This window comes from Notechis scutatus, chromosome 2 (genome assembly GCF_049901735.1).
Source record: "Notechis scutatus isolate UNSWTSFEM ecotype Mainland chromosome 2, rNotScu1.2, whole genome shotgun sequence".
Lineage (NCBI taxonomy): Eukaryota > Metazoa > Chordata > Lepidosauria > Squamata > Elapidae > Notechis > Notechis scutatus.
In genome coordinates, this window is record NC_142010.1 from 142,341,497 (window position 1) to 142,354,952 (window position 13,456).

Genomic DNA, 13,456 nt, shown 5'->3' on the forward strand with positions numbered 1-13,456 from the left:
TACTAGATCTTACACCCTCTAAGCACATCTTATAAGAGCAGAAACTAGTAAAAATTTCACTTCTTAATTTCCCTTTTGGCCTGAACAGGATCTTTTAATTGCATAAGATTTCACACAGTAGACTTCCCACATTTTGGTTCCCTCTGCAGTGTCAGGCAAGGGATGAGTCAATCACAAACAGCCCTGAGGTCACTCACAGTCTTAATCTCTTCAGAAGTGATGGGTTTGCCATGTCTATCGATTGCTCCTTCAGCCACAATAATGATGTTCAGCCTTGAACCTCGAGTTCTTGTCTGCAAGAAAAGGAAGGGAAATGGATCGATTTTAAAATGGGATTGAGCCTTGGGTTTGGAGACATGGGATCTATCAGCTTGCAGAAGACCTTGTTGAGAGAAAGACAGGGAAGAGCTATCTTTGGAATTCCCTTCGATGCCCCAGTGACTTTGATAGAACTGATCATTATGCCCACCTGACTAGTAAAGGGACGAGTTGCTTTTACACACAGCATTAAACCAGCATTTTTGTTGTTTTTAATAATAATGTCTTGAAAAAAAGTCATCATGACCTACTTTGAAGAGAATCTGTTTAGGAGGCTCATACTTAAAGAAGGTCAAATGAAATTTTGTGAGAAATTTGTTTCTGTCTTATTATTTTTATCATTTTGCTAGAGTTTTGAAAATGTAATGAGGTTAACTTTAAGATGAGGCTTTGATTGTGAGACCCAGTGTACATGCTGTATAATTTTGGGAAAGCCAAAAATTTGTTTGACTCGCTTTGTTGCGATATTTGCTTTATTGCAGTGGTCTGAAACCGAATCTGCAATATCTCTGAGGTATGTTGTACTTACTAAGAAGGAACTTCCACTGCTATTTCTGAGGAAGCTTTGGAGATAAATCACCAGTTTTCAAATCTGGATGCTTCTTATTTTGATTACCTCGGTTAGCCTTCTGCACAAGTGATCCTCCCAACCATCTTCTGGTGGGGATTCTGGAATGAAAACCCAGTCTGCACCACTTGCCAACGCTGTAATAAGGGCTAGATAACTAGAAAAGGAGTGTAAAAAAATGGAATGTGAGCAGTTACCACCATTGTGCAAGACTTTAACTAGCAACTTAAACTCCAAGATAGGAAGGTGCTATCTCAAAAATCAGCTGGATTCAAAGCTGTGGTCTCCCAGAGATTGCTGGGGTGCTGTTCTTAGCAGCTGTTGTTAAAAAGAACAATGTTGAGGGATGCTCAGGTTTATTTAATACTATCTGGAAAACAACAGGTTATCCACTCCTGAACTGCACACTAAAGCAAGACTTGGCAAAAAAAATATCGTACTTCTTATCTTCTCTAAAGAAAGCTGACAACTTTCTGCTTTCAATACCCAAATGTTGGGCTGACTTATTCCTCTTTCAATGTTCTTCACAAGCAACAAACTTTCAATCCTATTTTTGATAAAGTGACATTCTCATGTTGCTTGAATCCAGGAAAATTGTGACTAACCCTAAGTATAATTAGTGGAAGCAACCTGACCTTAAAATCATAATTTATAAAATTATGATTCTAATAACTGTAGTCAAGCTTAACCACATTTACACTTTGGGGACTAATCTAATCTAAAACTGAAGGAAGATATTCCAATTATCTTCTCATGCCAAGCTGGAGGAATTTATACTCTCGGTAGAACCCAGGGAGGTAGGAGCAAGAAGACTGGACCATTCTCACAACCATTATTCATATATTAGTAATCATGATTTAATAGTTTTAGGGCAATCTTTTCCACATTAAAGCAATCTCAGTGTAACAAAACGACTTCCTACCCACAGTGACGTCCCATCACTTCCAGCACAAATGTCCTCTGATGGCTGTAAGACAAAATGAAAATAAAAACACTGACAGTGTCCATAAAACACGTTAATTTACAGTATTCATATATTCATAATGTTTAAAGCAGGAATAGAACTAAGAGTTTCTGCAGAATTTTTTTTTTTAAAAAGAAAAATTCTACTTCTGTGATTTGCATCTTTTGACTGATTCTTGATTCCATGTGCTGTTTCTTTATTTTGAAAGTTTTATTTGCTTTTTTTATGACTGCTTGCTATTCTGTAAAAACCTATTTGTCAATCAAGTAGGCTTGTGCATCTTCAGCCAATAATAAGACTGTTAGATATTAATATTACTTTCTGCCTGTTTTTTCTTTCTTTCTGGCCTTGTTTATTTTTCTCTTGCATAGCAAAGAGAAAAAGGGTTTTGTTTCTCATAGTTGATTTATTCTGATTTCCCCCCCACTTGTCATGCTTGAATTCCTACCCAAATAGCATATTGCCACGTTTCTCGAGGAATATTACAAAATGGCGGAATACAGTATCTATGGGCTTTACCTTTGGGCAGTGGTGGTGATAGCATCCACTATCTCCATTATCCTGTGGAGAGCAGAATCTGTACCGATGGTCATGTCAGTCCCACAAAAATCATTGTCAATGGAACCAACCATGCCAACTATGTTCAGGAAGCTGGACTTCTTGGCTTCATCCACTGTGATGCTCCCTTAAAGAGAACGGTGAACTAATTAATATCAGCAGATATTATAATAATATCACTGTTGCAATTCATTCTTCATCTGAAGGGGGGAATGAAAATCCTCTGTAGGCCAGGTCTTAGAAAAGCAGCATTTTACCCTGGTTCTTTTACACTAAGCATTGCCACAAAGGAGAAAAATTTGGCTCAGGAACTGAATTACAGAGGAACATGCACAGATATAAAGATATGGAAAGACACTCTTGGCTTTCTCAGAATTGCAGTAAAGCACGGTGTTTTGAAACATAACACAGCACACAAACTGTGGCTCTAGTGGGAATCCTTCAGAGATGTAGAAATGTCCAGAAATGTGAATTTGTAGATGCCTGTAAATAGGGGTGACTGCAAAATGTGTCAGAAACATTGTAAGGCAACTGCATTTTTTCCTGGGGCTCACAGTGTAACTCCAGGGAAAAGAAATATTTGGTTTAAATTATACTTAAGAGACTGCTATGTCAACTCTTGCATTTTGCATTTTGAATCTGCACCTCTTCTAAGTTTTAATATTCACAATCAAGGCGGGGAAACTTGGGGAATATTCCTAATCTGCCTTAGTGGTTCTAGCCACTGCCTATCTCTTGACCCACCACATCAGATTGGGTCAGTAAAACTTTTATCTTCCTGTCAGAGAGTGGAATCATCATCACGATTTAAAGAGAGTGGAATCATCATCACGAATCAACAAGGTAAAGGCAGTGATGTTCAAATCTGCAATGAAGTGGATCAAGCAAGAAAAAAAAAAGATCCAATTGCAGCAGGGAAGTCACATTTTAGAATTTGGTGGTCTGTATTTACTTTTGACCGCAGTTCTTAACTTGCCTTTGCATAACTGTGGTACCTGTCTTAACCAGCTCCTGTAGCAAATTGCTCCATTCTGCTCGGAAAGTGTCTGCTCCAGTCAAACTTCCATCACCACCAATCACACATAGGTTGGTTATTCCTCTCTTTACCAAGTTGCAAGCAGCTTTCAGGCGTCCTTCCCGCTTGCGGAAGTCCATACACCTAGCACTTCCAATTACTGTGCCACCCTGAAAGGAGACAAAAAGGATGTCAGCTTTGGAAGCCATATTAGAACCAGAAGTTTCCACGCTGCCACATTCCTGTGCCTGGGAAGTAGGAGGGGGGGAATTTTAGAGTGTTGGTAGTTAGACATAATATAATTCTTCTTTTTGGTCAAGGTCGTGTAATTCCTGCACCTGGAGGAGGAGTGGTGAAAGGATGTCTCAAGTTGGGATGGTTGGTGATTGGACCATGTGATGGAGTGATGGGTGCAGGGGTTGGGTTTTGACTTTTGAATTACTAAGGGAAAACTCGGAACTCTCAGATACGGGTTTTCCCAGGTGTGCCAGTATACCTACTCTAATAAAAGGAAACTTTGAGAAAATGCCTGTCTCTGAGTTTTTAATTGGAGTTGGGTTTTTCTGGAACCCTGACAAAGGAGGGTGAATTGGGAGATAATGTAGTTGCTGCTATGATCTCTTTGCCAAGTCCCTCATATTCACCGGAAAATATTATATATATATTTTAATTTATTTTCTTGGGATCTTTGGTTCAGAGACATATGAACATTATTGGATGTCTCTCCAGAAAGCAAACAGAAACTCAATAAAAGGAACTCATTTGTCATCTCCGTTGTGCTAGGAAAGGTAAGGTATATCTGCCAGTTCTACTACCTTGGCCAACGTAGGAAGACTAAAACTATTTTTATTGAGAAGGGTTATAATAGTGGAATCTTACAAGTCTGATTGTGCTGTACCTCTTCCCCCTTCTTATTGTTCAATGAATTAAGAAGAGATCTGCCTAAAACACTTTCAAATTATATTTTATTATTTTGGCTTAAAACCGTTTCAGCTCCTGGTTCCTGATATCTCAGGTAAAGCCGTTTTCCTTACTCTTTACAATATCATTCAGTTTTCTCTTGGTAAAAGTCCTATCTCATCCTACCAAAAATACAATCCCAGGGTTCTCCAAAAATAGGGAGATTTTTTGGGGGGGTATAGTTCACACATATCCAGGTTTGGTCTTCCAACCATAGTTCATTAAATAATTCATAATGGTCTGATGCAAATATATTGCTAATCCCCAACACCTCACTAAAGCAGAAATAATAATGATAATAATATGTCTTGCTATTAAGTATAAACCAAGCCAACACCTTGCAAATTCTGTAATACAGTGATATAATACAATAAAAAAAAACAATAATAATACCAATAGAAGAAAGAATCTGTAGCTCAGGGTTGAACTGTGGAGACCTTGGTGCTCTCTGAGCTGATTTTTTTTTTTTTTTTTTTTTGCAGATGTTTACTATCCAATAGGTAATATCATTATGGCTAGAAGGGAGCACTGATAGTGCAAGCTATTTGCATATAAATAGAGAACAAACCCCACTCCCTTCCTTGTTAGTTAGTTGGGTAATGAAATGTCTGCAAGGAACAACCAAGCTCAGAGAGCATCAAGGACCCCACAGTAGTAATATGATTATAATAGTGGTGATGATGATGAAGATGATAATGATGGCTTGGTGTTAAGTGTCAACAAAGCAATATCTTACAGAAGTCATAATAACATTACCTTAATTTGTAATTCATACTTTAGGAAAATGAAAAAAAAATAAGGCTTATCTTCAATCTGTATAAAATGTTACATTTCTCTTATTTGCAAATCCATTACATTGACCTGATAAAGGCATCTTCATAATCATTGAAATCTTCATGGCACAGCGATATTAAAGAATGCATAAGAATGCTTGTAAATATCATTGGCTACTAAATCATCTGTGGACAAATTTTCCTCTGCATCTCCAGCCACAGTACAGGGACTGGATAGCAACCAAGAGATTTAACTGGAACAGAATCCTCTGTGATTCTTGTTTATTAGATCCAAACAGCCTTTCCTCCCCACCAATTCAAGTATGGCTGCAGGCAAAGGTTATCTCCAATTTCAAGTTATTTTAGGCCTCAAGACATTCATTGTGACCCCAGCTGAGATGGTATCATTACATTTAAGACGCTCGACCTTGCCAGCGATCCCAACCGAAAGCAAAGGTCACTATGTTCTAATGATCTCAAGGTACCGATCCCTTTAGAAGAAATAGTTCTAATTATCTTCTGTTCAACTAAGTTTATTGAATGTGAATAGAATTATAAGATTTAAAGTTCATAAATTTATCAAGAAGATAATGCAGAAATGCTTTCTTTAAAAAATCACACAGGTATGATTGCTCCAATTATATTGGATATTACTGTCTTTTCTCTTTATTACCGTAATGGGTAGAATGTTAAAACAAACTGGGAGAAAGCTCTACAGGGATTTAATCACATAAGGTCAAACAGGTATTTGCCTGGGTGATCAGCTTTCTACTAATCCTCAACATGGAGTCTGGCAGAGGCTTCCTTACCTACACATATCCAAATCTTGCTAATAAATTAGAGATTCAAAACTAGTAAGGGACTTGAAATATTGGTTTTTGGCAGATACACAAATGCAAAATATATAGGACCTGGGAGCTTATCTATGCTTTGAATATCTTAATAGTTTATGGTCTCCGTGACTCCTTTTATAATTAATGGAAGATCTTTTCTTTCCTAGTTTAACTACTTTGCAGTAGTTTATCCTGACAATCGAATTATTTAGCTATATACTAAAATGTACAGAGCTTCCAAGTTTATGGTCAGGCTGGTTGGGATTATCAGAGATGAAGCAATACGTATAAAGAACGCTCTCAGGAAAATCTGGAGTGTTGCATTTACTTAAAAGTTCACCATCTGGCTTTCTTATTGAGGTTTAGTCCAATAGGCCCAATGTCTCCCTCTACGCCTAGAGGAAGTTGGTCTTTCAATACATTTGAATGTCTTATGGTACTTCCGTATTATTGTAAGAATGAAGAGTCTGTAGAGATTCTCAGTTATCCAGGTCATGGTTGTCCCAAAGATGCTTTTTCAGGAGGCAACTGGATTTTTTCTTTTCTTTTGAAGACGTTTCGCTTCTCATCCAAGAAACTTCTTCAGCTCTGACAGGATTCCATTCCTCACTAGCCTGTCAGAGCTCAAGAAGCTTCTTGGATGAGAAGCGAAACGTCTTCAAAAGAAAAAACAACAAACTCCAGTTACCTCCTGAAAAAGCACCTTTGGGGCAAGAATGGAGAATTGATGAGCCACGGTGGCACAGTGGTTAGAATGCAGAACTTCAGGCTACTTCTACTGGCTGCCTGCAATTTGGCAGTTTGAATCCCACCAGGTTTAAGGTTACCTCAGCCTTCCATCCTTCCGAGGTGGGTAAAATGAGGACCCAAATTGTTGAGGGCAATAGGCTGACTCTGTAAACTGCTTAGAGAGGACTGTAAAGCACTGTGAAGTGGTATATAAATGCTATTGCTATTTATGAACATAATTTCATGTGCAATATTCTGCTCATCTAATTTTACCTCCAAGTCTAGGAATGCCATCTCAGAAACTTTAATTCCCATTAAAGAGGTGCTACCTTTCCCATAACATTTCTTGCAGCTTTTTTGATAGGCATTGTAATAAACATTTAGCTTCAAAACACAACCCACTGAAATCTGGGTCTCAAATTCACTTGGGAATAAACTGTACCATACAAGAAGTAGGTAAGTCCATTAGCATTGGTGTCTCTTGCCACTCCTTGTTCCTCCAGATGCTGATAACTCACTAAAATAGCACAAACACTAAGAAGGAGAAGGAGAAATTGCAAGGGCAGATTAAAAATAAAATTAGGAAACATAATGGAATAGAAATACAGGTAGTCCTAAAATTTACAATAGTTAATTTAGTGACAGTTCAAAGTTACAATGGCACTGAAAAAAGTGACTTATGACCATTTTTCACACTTACAACCATTGCAACATCCCTGTGGTCATGGGATCAAAATTCAGATGCTTGGCAACTGGTTCGTATTTATGACGGTTGCAGTGTCCTGGGGTCATGTGATCACCATTTGCGACCTTCTAACAAGCAAAGTAAATGGAGAAGCCAAATTCACCTAACAACCTAGTCACTAATTTAACAACTGCAACAATTTACCTATCAACTGTGACAAGAAAAGTCATTAAACGGGGCAAAATACACTTAATATATGTCTCACTTAGCAACAGAAATTTTGAACTCAATTGTGGTCATAAGTCAAGGACTACCTGTATACTTTATACACTGGTGCTGTCAGAAACTATGCCCTTGGATCTCCTGGGACTACAACTCCCCAATATCCCAGTGAATATAGCCAATTTTGGAAGTTATAGTTCAGTTCTAAATATCATGAAGACACCAAAACTATTTTATATTTTCATTCCACTTGAGCTTCAAAAGACCTTTCTGAAATCTTAGCTGGAGCGTCACTTCTGGTAGAGATGACAGCTCTTTGCCACTTCAAACACGAGTCTGGAAGAATGAAAATCAAGGCAAAGTGACTCACCAGCTGCAGCATCATAGATACACTTTCCCATGTTGCTTCTTTAATATTATCTCCACCATCCACAAGCCCTTGGTAACCCTGGAACAAAAGGCAGAATAGATTATGGAAAGTGAGCTAGATAAGATGAGATATTGCAAAGGAAGGGACAGCCAACCTTGGGAAGAGGGAAAGAATGAGGGAGCCATTAAGGAGGACCCTATTAAAGAGATTGCTCAGAAGAAAGCACGAGAAAGAAACTGAAAATAAATATGTCTTGATGCTGTTTAGCAGAAGATGGAAGGAGAGGAACATAAAGATTTTGTTATTATATCTTCACTGAATAAAGAACGTTTCTGATATCCCACCCAAGCCTTTTTCTTGATCTTGCCTACCTCAAAGGATTGAGAGATGCACATAACTTAATTGCATAAAGGGGAATGAATGCTCAAGAGAAAATGTCTTTTAAATACAGTACAAGGTAGGCCAGATTTGGCCAAGATGTGGAATTCCTGGAATGCTTCCAGATTCTTTAGTAACTGAAAACATTGAACAGGAAGAAACAGAACAAGAGGCATTCTGAATCCGAGTTCTTGGCATGATTGTAGCGAGTTTGGCATAACCAACACTACAGTACGCTATTCATGCTGTCTCTTTCTAGTCTGTTTTCCAGAAACCATTAATACAGGAATTAGGACAACATAAGCAAAAGTCAGCAATACGGACGGGTAAGAATGCGCAGGAGGAAGTGGAGAAAGTGATTGAGAGGAGAAAGTTTTTCTTGGCTCCTAGGACTCTAAGACATATCTAATAAAATTCCTGAAAAGTATGACTTTCTGAATAATACCTGCCAGAAGAGGAAAAAAGCGGCTGTGAAGGTGCTGAAAGGATAGCTTTCCCTCTTTTCCTACGGAATAAATAACTGGATATTAAGAAACCTATTTCTTTTAGGTGAAAATTGGTTTTAAGCGATGAGTGGGAAGAGAGAGGATTAAAAAGAAAACATTTGTATGCTAAGATTTGTTGGAGCAGATGCCTTAAGGATTTGAAGACTAGAATATATTGCAATAAGATTTTAAACAGATTTGGACTTTCTTTCTCTTGGATTGATATTGCCCCAGAAGGAGAAAGTGAGAATTCTGCCTTGGTTTGGATTGACTGATAACTTTGGGACTGTTTTTTTTTTTTTTTTATTTTCTTTTGAATATTCTGGTTGTTGTAAGAAGAAAGAAGGGGAAAAGAAAAGAAAAGATTTATAATGGCTCTTTCTGTTGAGGAACTAAGAAAAGAATATGAACAAGCAAAAAAAAATGGTAAAGATGGTGTGGAAGAAGCTTTCCTTTTCTTAGAAATGGCGCTTATTAATTATCAACAAACATTACAACAGATGAAGACAGCAGAGGAACAAGAAAGAAAGAAAGGAGCCATCTTTAATGAATCTCAGAACTTGATCCAGAAAGAAGGAAGAGAGAAAGAAAAGAAAAGAAGAGAAAAGAAGAAAATTAAAGGACTTAAGGACTTAAGATCTAAAAAACATTTAAGAAAGGGAAAAATAAGGTGCAAAACCAATATGATGATAGTAAACAAAAGGAAAAGGAATACGACAGAGAAGGGAAGCTGGCAAGGCAGAGGCTAGAAGAAGGGGGTAGAAAGGTTTGTTGGGAGAAGAAAGAAAGGGAAAAGGTGGAGAAAAGCTACAATGTCTTGAAATTAAATGAAAAAAAGAAACTTTTTTTGGATAATGGATAAAGTATAATTTAAAAAAAAAAAAAAAAAGATTTTGCAAGGTACATAAGATGAGATGGTAGTATTGTAATGATTTAAGAGTTGATAAGAGATTAAAATGTTAAAATGTTTAAAAATGATTGGCTTTAAAACTTAATAATAGGGGAGGTTTAGAATATTGTTTTAATTAAAGAGTTTAATAAGACTATGGTATTGATGTTATTATAAAATTTTTATTATAGTATCTTTTTTTTAATATTTGGATTTATTGTCTAATTATGTACTTAATTATGTTGGATGTATTAGTTAGATAGAATGTACCAAGCAAAATCGGATTGGGTATTAGATATTATTTTAAAGATTAATTTGATTAACTTAGGGGGAGATAGAAAGGCATCATACTCTGATTAATGATTTCAGGAGAAACTTATTTTCTTTTTTTTTTTATAAGGAATGAGACAAAGGGATGATAAAAATGGACAAAAGATATAAATATAATGATTCAAATTAAGATGATTAATTAAGATAGAAGTAAGAAGTGTGAAACATGTGGGGAAGTTAATATAGAAGGCTTAGAATGGTAAATAAAATAAGTAATGATATGTAAGATGAGCATGAATATAATTGAAGTCCATGAAGAGAGAGACACCTGGGTCCAAGTTACTTTCCAAAAGATTTTTTTTATGTTTTGTGTGTTGTGTGTATATGTCTTTTGGGGGAGAATTAGTTAAAAATTGTAGAAATATAGATTGAGAATAATGGTAACTAAGTCAGAAAGAAACAGATGAAATAATAATAATGATATTGAATAAGAGTAAAGAGAAGTAAAGAGAAATTGAATAAGAGGTTTTGGTATGTTGTATGGAAATGGTTTAAAACAGAATTATAATTTATCTGACTTGTTAAATTGACAATGAAAAAGGTTTAAACATGTAATGAATAATGACAATTTGTGTGTTTTTTAAAAATTAATAAAACTTGTTTAAAAAAAAAAAAAAAAAAGAGATTGCTCAGAAGAAAGCACGAGAAAGAAACTGAAAATAAATATGTCTTGATGCTGTTTAGCAGAAGATGGAAGGAGAGGAACATAAAGATTTTGTTATTATATCTTCACTGAATAAAGAACGTTTCTGATATCCCACCCAAGCCTTTTTCTTGATCTTGCCTACCTCAAAGGATTGAGAGATGCACATAACTTAATTGCATAAAGGGGAATGAATGCTCAAGAGAAAATGTCTTTTAAATACAGTACAAGGTAGGCCAGATTTGGCCAAGATGTGGAATTCCTGGAATGCTTCCAGATTCTTTAGTAACTGAAAACATTGAACAGGAAGCAACAGAACAAGAGGCATTCTGAATCTGAGTTCTTGGCATGATTGTAGCGAGTTTGGCATAACCAACACTACAGTACGCTATTCATGCTGTCTCTTTCTAGTCTGTTTTCCAGAAACCATTAATACAGGAATTAGGACAACATAAGCAAAAGCATCGTGTCAGCAATACGGACATGGCAATTTGACATGATCTCCAAATATGCTCAGTGCTAAGCCGAAGACAAGAAAGGCACAAATTCAACCGTGTCCCTAAAAGACACCAGAGAGGGGAGTTTTCCAAAATATAACACAAATGAGTCATCTTTAGCCCCATAACCATGGCCTCGAAAATCCCCCAGGACTGCATTATCAAAATTTCACTGCAATCTATTACATAAAGGCAATAGATTTTTTTTTCTTTAGTTTGGGCATAAAGCATAAGATGTAAATAACTTCTCCTTATCATTCCAAAATATTTTTTAAAATCCAACAATTCCAACCATGCTCCAGCGGGTGTCCACAGCAAACACAGTGAAGCAAAAATCACATGAGCACACGAATGTCACCATGTTAATGCTGCAACTATGCGCCCCAATGCAGTTACGCAAACTGAAGAATTTGCACGATATGCATCATGCACATTTCGTCATCTGCCAAGCTCTCCATCTATGCCCCATTCTCTCTGGTGATATGGCCCCACCAAGCTACATTCCTGTGGCCCTCAGTTCTGAAAACAAAAAGTAAAGTGTAAAAAAAGGCAGTGTTCCCTTTTTTGAGCCCAAGACTTTCTAAGGTCACAGAGCAAAATATAGTGACATTCTCCCATCTTTCCTTGAATTTTTCCCAGCAAAAAAGAGAGAGAGAGAGAGAGAGAATAAGGACCAGAAAATAAAAGACGGAATTTTACATTGTTTGAATGTTCTCCCCATGAAAATACAAAGATTACAATTAAATTCTCATTTGGACCATTCCCATGTCAAAATGCTGAAATAGTGCAATTAGCAATGTTCAAACAGAAGGGAGCAGAAGAGTGTATTTTTAATAGTTTGAATTTAGAAGTAGATGGCTTGGCCTATCCCATATGAGGAAGAAGAAAGGTAGAGTGCCATTATAAAAATGAAGATCATATATAAGACCCCCATGCAGGCACAGAAAATTATATATCTTTTAGAACAGAAGAGATAGGTTACAACCCTTTCCCTTGTCTATGGATGAGTGTATATTTGTGCAGACATACTCTGGGCATACATACAGATTAGCCATATTTGAAAAATGTTGAGAGAAAACAGAGTTCTTTTGTGCCTTTCTGTACTTAAACAAAATTTCTGTAAATAAGAAAAAAAACATGGGAGAAGTGGTTTGGCACATCAGGCGGTATTTGAAAGTGGTATTCCTATCCCTCTTGACTGATTAAAATGGGGTTGCATTGCTATCCTCTATTGTTTGAGTAGATTGGGATTAATTCAGGGGTGAGGGATATTGATGCCATAATCCTTTATGCAGGTTTGGCCTAGCACAAGTGCTAAATGCCAGATCTCAAAGCCAGCAAGCAACTCCCCTTCTTTGCTAGAATTGCAGTGCTTAACAAAGTTAACAAAGACATCACCAAGTGAGGGAACCATCCCATCTACTCACCTCATGAACAAAATATACTTTGGCACCAGTGTATATCCCAACTCGAACCACAGCCCGCACAGCAGCATTCATACCTATTCAGAAAGGGGGGAAAAGGAACAGAGGTGGCATTTATACCTGCAAATCACATGTGGAGTATGTTTTTGCATAAATTTTGATCCAGTCACTCTCCCTCTCAGTGTAACCTGCCTCACAGAGGTGTTGTGGGGAAAATAAGAGGAAGGTATGCTGGATGTGTTTGCTGCCTTGAGCTACTTGTAAAAAATAATAAAGGCAGGATACAAAGAAATAAACATCAATACGTTATCACTCTGGGATCTGCAAGGCTTCCTCGTACGTACCTCTTCCAAAATTGAGCTACGGAAACAAAAGATTCCTGAAGGCATTGATTTTTTTTTAAATGGTATGCTTTCATTTCAACAGGATCTTTATCTCCTATTAAATAACAAAAGAAGCCCATAGCAAAATGAACCAATTTGTGGAAAACACTGATTTTTAGAATTTCTGGCAGAATTGGCATGGGGGTAGTGCAAACTCTAATAAAATCAGGTTGGTGTGAGTATTTGGAGAAGTTTTCCATCTGTAGTCCTGAACAGGACTACACTTCCTTCTCTGGCACTGGTGCATAATTTAGGGATGTTCTTACAATTCCTGCTCAAAGGAGCAAATGGCAGCTGTGGGCAGGAAAGCCTTCACACACAAAAAATCATTTAATGTGTTATCTGCATCCATACACATGCATTGGTTACCAGCAGGTTTCCAGAACAATTCAAGATGCTAGTTATCATCTAAGGCAGGGGTGTCCAACCTTG

General features: G+C 37.0%; 1 protein-coding gene across 4 annotated transcripts in view; it reads right to left on the reverse strand.

Moving 5' to 3' along the window:
* PFKM (phosphofructokinase, muscle) overlaps positions 1-13,456 on the reverse strand; it is a 52,461-nt gene that overhangs the window by 18,314 nt on the left and 20,691 nt on the right. For all 4 annotated transcript variants that reach the window (XM_087956442.1, XM_087956441.1, XM_087956443.1 and 1 more), the window contains 7 exons: positions 12,645-12,718; positions 7,996-8,073; positions 3,404-3,593; positions 2,370-2,535; positions 1,809-1,853; positions 935-1,043; positions 198-293 (listed from right to left, as the gene is read on the reverse strand). In XM_087956442.1, the coding sequence (XP_087812568.1) occupies positions 198-293; positions 935-1,043; positions 1,809-1,853; positions 2,370-2,535; positions 3,404-3,593; positions 7,996-8,073; positions 12,645-12,718 (758 nt within the window). The remainder of the gene's footprint in view (positions 1-197; positions 294-934; positions 1,044-1,808; positions 1,854-2,369; positions 2,536-3,403; positions 3,594-7,995; positions 8,074-12,644; positions 12,719-13,456) is intronic.